The following is an 8,566-nucleotide window of genomic DNA, read 5'->3' on the forward strand; positions in this document are numbered from 1 at the left end:
TGATACTGACCTAATTTCAGCAGTTTTAAAAACCTTTTTTAAAAACTTTTTAATATTTGAGTTCAACAACTTTTTTATGTTCAGTTGCATACGTTCTTTGGCTGGATACTTCCACTTTTAATTAAGTATGAATTTGACACATCATCTATATTTTCACTCGAGTACAGTTTTTCAGTATTTTGCCCACCCGTGGATGAAAGTAATATATGGCATCGGTCTGGTTTAGGATTTAGTGTAAGCTATCTGTCGAATATTATAAATTCTCCTACCTTTTCTTAGATTTTACAAATAGGTTTGTATTCTATTGCATCATTTTGTTTGGTGCACATACTGTTTGCTCATAAAAATTCCTTTTGGCATCATATAAAACCTTTAAATACTTCTCTCATGAGTTTTCTCAGGCCAGTGGTTGACTGGGCTTTGAAACAGCCAAGGTGAAATGCCGTGTGCATGTCCTGACTCAACCAAGATGTCTGTTTGTCTCATTTCAGTCTGGTTTGGTTGGCTTTCAACTTTATGTTTCTCCATGGTAAACAAATAACACTGATGTTTCCACAGCGACGGTCTGGCTTTGTAAACAGCTGGGAATCTAAGTTTTATCTCAGTTTTCTGCAAGTATTCACATCTGAGTTCTTACCAAAACACAGGAGACATGGGTTCTGCAGCATTGTATCATTGTATCACGTTAAGACTGAACATACAGTAACAACTGTGTATATATATATATATATATATATATATATATATATATATATATGCGCGGCACGGTGGTGTAGTGGTTAGCGCTGTCGCCTCACAGCAAGAAGGTCCTGGGTTCGAGCCCCGGGGCCGGCGAGGGCCTTTCTGTGCGGAGTTTGCATGTTCTCCCCGTGTCCGCGTGGGTTTCCTCCGGGTGCTCCGGTTTCCCCCACAGTCCAAAGACATGCAGGTTAGGTTAACTGGTGACTCTAAATTGACCGTAGGTGTGAATGTGAGTGTGAATGGTTGTCTGTGTCTATGTGTCAGCCCTGTGATGACCTGGCGACTTGTCCAGGGTGTACCCCGCCTTTCGCCCGTAGTCAGCTGGGATAGGCTCCAGCTTGCCTGCGACCCTGTAGAAGGATAAAGCGGCTAGAGATAATGTGATGTGTGTGATGTGATGTGTTTCATGGTCATGAGTTATAAGTATGGGAAAATTAATTTTCTGTACATTCCACAAACATAAGCAGTCCTCTTTGCACAGTGTCAAATACAAATTATGTAAATATATGTTGAAGTAGTAATTAGTTGTTTAATAATTAGGTAGCCTTGGTCCAACATGATAACCACTAACTAATCTGTTTCATATGTGAAATTTCTGTCTAGCTGCCCCTAATGAAGCATCTCTGGGGAATGTTTGCTCTCCAGATGTTCCGGCTCTGACTCCAGAAGTAAAATGTAATTTCCAGCCTTAATGCAGTTTGAGAAAACACTTTTGTTTAGTTGAGAAAATTGGTCCAAAATTGCCTTTCACAAACAGACTCATACTGAAATGTCTGTTGTTAAGGACAGTCTTTCTACCTCTGTGTTAAATATGGAGAAATTAAAATATTTAGTAAATACTTCAGGTAATTCTAGCTTGAATCCTGTTCTTTCACATCATATGTGGATTATATTTTATATTCGTTCAGTGAATAGTATTATTCTAGTTTGAAAAGCTAGCGGCTAAGTTTTACTGCAGGCTGTCATAATTCTCCAACTGCTTCAAACAGCTTGTGTGAAAGACTGGAACACAGATAACATTTTGGTCTGATCTTGCTATTCAGTCAGCCCAGATAATACTACATGCCACCTTAATAATAATAATAATAATAATAATAATAATAATAATAATAATAATAATAAATTATTATTATTATTATTATTATTATTATTATTATTATGTTGCTGTCCTTCAGGATGTGTCTTTACAAATCACACACATGTTGCACATTACATGTCCTTGAAGATACAAGCACAAAGACTTACCACTCCATGCCAGCAAGGTTGAGATCATCCCACCAACATGCACTGGGTTCTCCAAGGGTGGTAGGGGTCGGCTGACATTCAAAGCTCCACAGACGGTCCGAGCCCTCTTCCTCGCTGAAGTAGCTCTTGATGGCCACCAGTGCCTCGCCATGATGGCACTGAAAGTTAAAGCCCTGGCGCCATGCGTTGACCCACTCCTCTCCATGGAAGTAGTGGGGCTGAGTATGAATAATAGTAGCCAGCAACAACAGTTGGGCCAGAGCACGAAGAACAAGAGCAGAATTCATCCTCTACTTCAGCACAGAGCAACTTCTGACTACTCACTCTGTCCAGCTGCTCGACTTTAAGCCTCTCTGAGGAGGGCTTGCTCTCCAGATGTTCCCTGTCTAACTCTAGAGGTTATATGTAATTTGCAGCTTTAACACACAGTTATGGTCCACATTTTTCTTAGGTAAAACAGTTTTTCCTATGCAAAATCCAAAATTGCTTTACAGAGAATTAGCTGGATTCCCTAAAATTAAATCCTCCCTAGGGAACTTTGTTCAGGGAAAGAGCTCAGGATTGCCAAGTAATGATGCTATCCATTCCCTATCCATGTGTAAGGGGCTGTGTTCACTTTGTTCAGCGAGTTAAAGAGTTTAAAAGAGTCACTGGTGTTTGGAAAAAGCTGGTACCATTCAAGAAAACATTCAAGACAAATGCCAAATCTAGTCATGAGAATATTTCAGCAAGTCTGGAAATGTAATGTAAACATTCTACAGTGCTATTAACATGCTATCATGTAAATTTTAATTACTGATTAATATTTGCTTAAACTTTGACCTGTAGTGTTGTGCTCGAACATGAAATACCAGATTAAATGTTTCTGTATATGAGCCATTCCACCGAATCGGTGCCATTTCCGTCCCTAGAAAATTATATGTATAAATGCACATAAAAATGTACTTTAAAATACATTTCCTTATTACACAGAATGTCCTGCACATTGATCTGATTTCAAATTTCAGATATATAATTGTAAGGATTAATAAAAACTACCTAAAACACTGAAAAATAGCATGTGTTACCTGTCCCCCCCCACTCTAACTTTATACTTAACTATGAAATATTATGATTAAAATCCTTCAGAAACAGTATTTCTTTTGCACTGTTGTGTGATTCCATATCCTATCCATGGTTTAAATATATTTTTTTTCATAAGAAATCCACAATATCTTAGTTAAAATACACATTTTAGTCGTGTCCCTGGGTTTTCACTCAGTCCTGTTACCCAAACATATTACCCCATCTGACAAATTTGGAACATTCCATAAATCACATGCTCAACAGGAAGTTACATCAGTTGTGTCTTCTGAAGGCCATGGGAAGACCAAAAGTTAGTTCTCTCATTTACTTTTCTGTATATTTGATGATTTTTTAAACTTTGACTGATAAGGTCAATGTCAACATACTGTCCTGTTACTTAAATTATTTCTTAGATGATATTTGTTTATTTTAAAAATACAGATTTTTGGTAAATCACTAGAATGTGCTAAGTGTGGTCATGCTATTAGTGATGACACCATGTGGCTTAATTCCATGTATTAGCTCATCCTAGGCTAAAAACTCAGTCCTGTTACTTTCAGAGTTTTGGTAACAGGACTGAAAAAAATGCAGTCATCTTTGGCTTCCAAACCTTGTAACGTAGCCTGAGGTTGACCAATACACATTTTGAATAGTTAAATATGTGTGTTATTATTATCAGTGTTGAAAAGATATAACAAATTAAGTTTAATTTGGGAGTGGTACAACAAGCAAATGGCACCCATTCGGTGGAATGTCCCATATGTTGAAAGGTAAATTTGGGTTTCTCAAATCCATCCATTATCCGTAACCGCTTATCCTGTTCAGGGTCGCGGGCAAGCTGGAGCCTATCCAAGCTGACTATAGGCGAGAGGCGGGGTACACCCTGGACAAGGCTGACACATAGAGACAAACAACCATTCACACTCTCATTCACACCTACGGTCAATTTAGAGCCACCAATTAACCTAACCTGCATGTCTTTGGACTGTGGGGGAAACCGGAGCACCTGGAGGAAACCCACGCAGACACGGGGAGAACATGCAAACTCCACACAGAAAGGCCCCCGTCGGCCACTGGGCTCAAACCCAGAACCTTCTTGCTGTGAGGTGACAGTGCTAACCACTACACCACCGTGCCGCCCCAGTTTCTCAAATGCCTTTGTGAAAATGTATAATATGCAGAGAAACAAGCTAATTATTTTAGAATAGGAGCATCTGAAGTAGATGATTCACTGGCTGAATAGTAGCAGATGAGTAAAGTATGATTGGATGAAATTGGAAAAAGCCTCATGCGGAGCTGCCACTCTTCTGCTGCCACTCTTCCCATGAATGCATTACTTCATTGAACTTTGACACAGAAAAATGTTGTATGGAAGCAAAAACTTGTATGTATTGCTGAATTTTCTTTCCTTATGCCAGAAGAAAACAAAACAAAAAAAACCCTGACAAACTTCAGCACCTGCACAAAACAGCACAATATCGCTTCATGCATACCTTTAATTTATAGAGCTAAGCCTCACACCTAGACCTTGTAAATACATGCATAAATGCATGTCTTTCAGTTGTGCTGATTGTAAACTACACTCACTACTTATTCAGAGCCTTTGGTGTTATCAGCATTCCCTGTTTAAACATTAACTGATCTTACCAATCAATGGACAAGCGTCACGGTAAACTTTGTACTAACATGGTGATCTAATATCTGTAATATAATGAATTACAGACTTTGGTTAAAGGAAAATTAAAGGAGAACTTGAACATCTGCAGTGAGGGAAGCAAGCAGGAAGGTTGTTCTTTAATTCACATCTGAAGGTGACTCATATTCCATTATTCAGTGTGATGCAGGTTATGTAATCACACTCCAGGGGCAAAGGCATTTCAAGACCTGTATTATCATCCATGTTTTGCCCATGATCTTGAAAGACAAATGGCTTAAATGTCAATGGCTTGTCCTTGTCAGCTTAAAGTGGTACAGCAAAACCCATTCACACCTCCACTCACAGCAGTTATGCTGCGACATTCTCCAGAAGTAAAGCTGCTGTGTTATATATCCACTTTAAAGCAGATACGCAGAACCTCATCTCATCTCATCTCATCTCATTATCTCTAGCCGCTTTATCCTGTTCTACAGGGTCGCAGGCAAGCTGGAGCCTATCCCAGCTGAATACGGGCGAAAGGCGGGGTACACCCTGGACAAGTCGCCAGGTCATCACAGGGCTGACACAAAGACACAGACAACCATTCACACTCACATTCACACCTGCGGTCAATTTAGAGTCACCACACAGCAAATTCAGAAGTGTTAAATTTTGGGTGTTAGTGAAATTTGAGCAAAAGTAGAGTTAATTTTACTCTGATAGAGTTAAATCCATTATATTTGACTTCAGGGCGGCACGGTGGTGTAGTGGTTAGCGCTGTCGCCTCACAGCAAGAAGGTCCTGGGTTCGAGCCCCGGGGCTGGCGAGGGCCTTTCTGTGTGGAGTTTGCATGTTCTCCCCGTGTCTGCGTGGGTTTCCTCCGGGTGCTCCGGTTTCCCCCACAGTCCAAAGACATGCAGGTTAGGTTAACTGGTGACTCTAAATTGACCGTAGGTGTGAATGTGAGTGTGAATGGTTGTCTGTGTCTATGTGTCAGCCCTGTGATGACCTGGCGACTTGTCCAGGGTGTACCCCGCCTTTCGCCCGTAGTCAGCTGGGATAGGCTCCAGCTTGCCTGCGACCCTGTAGAAGGATAAAGCGGCTAGAGATAATGAGATGAGATGAGATATTTGACTTCAGTTGATAAGTAGTTGGTGTCAAAATCGGGTGTAAAAACAAAGCGTCACTAAATCAAGCCTGTCAGTGTAATTGTATAAATACTAACTCTGAACTTCTAACTCTCAACTCTGATCCTGGGTTTTACACTTGAAGTGTTCATGTCACCCCGCCCACTGCATAGACACACATCGATTGGCTAAAGCCAGAAGATCTATGCGCGCTTCACCGACTGCTGCATGAGGGACCGTGCTAATGACCTGCGTTTATTTTGATGAACACTTTCATGCATACTGTATACAGGAACAAAGTAATGAACATGCTTTGATTTTTGTTGACCAGTTGACTTACTTTAGACCATTTCAGAAGCAATATTCTAATGAGAGTGAAAGGACATATATTGTTCCATATTGTTACATTTTTTAATGTGACTTCATTTTTTTGGGGTGCAAATGTTTAAAATAACTGTTTAATTGTAAAACACAAAATATGTCCACCTTTATTTCAGCAAACTTTAATTTGAAAATAATTTCCAGGAAGAGCTGTATTTACACTTTTTAAGTGTTATGGGGCTAACACTTTTATAGTCAAGAAATAATCCTCTGAGGCTGCTGGGCCATAGAAGGTTCACGCTGCACGCTGCATGCTGCACGCTGCACGCTACACGCGTGTAAAGAAAAGTGGACAAACGTAGCATGACTTGCTCTGGGCCATAGAACGGCGTTCACGTTGCACGCTGCACACTTCACGCGTGAAGCGTGAAATGAACATGCACACTTTTTTCTAGGCGTGAAGATGGAAATTCCAGTCAATGCATGCGGTCACCGCCGCGCCAGCCAATCAGAACGGGTCTAGGGAGATAACTCTATGCTTTCAGGGGAAAACTTCAGAAAAAATATAATTGAATGGTATAATTGAAAAATAGTTCTTCATCGGGATTGTCAAGCAGATTATAGAATGTTCGGTGAAATTCACCACAGGTTTCTCTCAGAAGGAAGTGTTCTCGGCTCCAAATTCTGTTCCTTTTTCTCTTCCTCTGTCTCAGTAAAAGCAGAATGAGGCAATCGTCGTCATCCGAAGAGTCCATATTGTTGGTTACTCGGTCAAAGTAGAACAGACGCAACACGTGAACATCCAAGCATGAAGTTTAATGGCCCAGGGTCCAGTTCTTCACGTGAACGTGTAGCGTGCAGCGTGCAGCATGCAGCGTGAACCTTCTATGGCCCAGCAGCCTGAGAGAGTTAATGTCTAACACTACATATCAGTGTTGAGAAAAACTAACACTGGATGCTGTTAATAAGTGTTAACTTTTAACTCCAAAAAGAGTGGAAAATGACACCAAATTAGTCTTAAGGTACCAACACTGCAAAAAGAGTTAAATTAACACTCATGGGGTGGACCCATATAGACACTTTAAAAGTGTTTTTGAAATTAAATCTGACAGTGTTAATTTGGGTATGCGGATTTTGCTGTGCGGTTAACCTAACCTGCATGTCTTTGGACTGTGGGGGAAACTGGAGCACCCGGAGGAAACCCATGCGGACACGGGGAGAACATGCAAACTCCGCACAGAAAGGCCCTTGCTGGCCGCTGGGCTCAAACCCGGATCTTCTTGCTGTGAGGCGACAGTGCTAACCACTACACCCCACTGATAAAATGTAAAAGGCTAATTAAATAATCAGATGAACTGAGACAATCACATTCTGAAGCAAATTAAATAATATTATACTGGTAACTTAAACACACAATACAAGTTACATGTATTAATCTAAATGCAGGTAAACAACATGTTGTTTTTGTTGTTTTATATTCAAATGAGAGTCGGAGCTTACCTGTCTGTGTTCTCACTTCTTGAAGGCTGATCTTGTGGCTGATTGTTTTGAAACAATCTGACTTTCAGTTGTTCGTTCAGTTCTCCGTTCATTCGCTTCTTCCACGTAAGGGCAAGATGGCAGCAATATCCAGTTTAGAAATAAGACGGCTGGTCCATTCATTCTCTATTTTGTCCATATGGAGTACTCCACCATTACTGCTCCGCTCAGGCAATTACTAAAACCCGGGTCACCGGTTTTAGCAACAACTGTGGGGAGGTCACTGCCTGAGCGATATGTCACGTCACGTTCCATCCCAGGTTTTAGCAACAACCCTCGGCTAACTCCGGGAAGACTGGTGCAACTGAACCTTCCTTATAAAAAATAAATAAATACTTTCCTTTTCTTGTAGTTTTCTTTTTCTTTAACTGTTGATACTGCACCCTCTTTCAATACGGGCTTATAACCAACGCTCCTCAACAGATCAGAGGTTTCATACGAGTCTTCAGTAAAATGTGCAGAGCAGAGGAGAGACCACTTCCTAGGCCCCCAATGTGGCTGTGAACTTCTCGCAAAATGCATCCAAATCTTTGCAGTTTGAACATTCTTGGGCCATGAATGCAACGTAAATCCACCTTCTGTCGTGTTGGTGGTGGGTGCAGCAACACATCTACGTGGCATGGCGAAAAATTATCTCAAAATGGAGGCTCAGAGTTGCAGTCAGCTCTGTGTTTTAGTATAGCGGAAATGGAGATGAGACCGATAGACTTCCTGCTGTGACGTTACGGACGTCAAGGTCATTCACTCAGACCGCTACCTATATGAATCACTTTAATCATAAAAATTACTATATTAGATTAATTATTAATGCTTAAAACTATTCCTGTGCCATTCTTGAGGTCTCAAGGCATTTATAAATGAAAGTGAGGTCATGGCTCAGTGTATATGCTTT

At 40.7% G+C, this 8,566-nt stretch overlaps 1 protein-coding gene across 1 annotated transcript in view; it reads right to left on the reverse strand.

The window, feature by feature from the left end:
- The window catches only part of dpt (dermatopontin), a 30,303-nt gene extending 27,757 nt beyond the window's left edge, over positions 1-2,546 (reverse strand). The window contains exon 1 of the mRNA XM_060918339.1: positions 1,987-2,546. Within this exon, the coding sequence (XP_060774322.1) occupies positions 1,987-2,273 (287 nt within the window). The 5' untranslated portion in view covers positions 2,274-2,546. The remainder of the gene's footprint in view (positions 1-1,986) is intronic.
- Positions 2,547-8,566: the final 6,020 nt, after the last annotated feature.

This window comes from Neoarius graeffei, chromosome 4, assembly GCF_027579695.1.
Source record: "Neoarius graeffei isolate fNeoGra1 chromosome 4, fNeoGra1.pri, whole genome shotgun sequence".
NCBI classification, from domain to species: domain Eukaryota; kingdom Metazoa; phylum Chordata; class Actinopteri; order Siluriformes; family Ariidae; genus Neoarius; species Neoarius graeffei.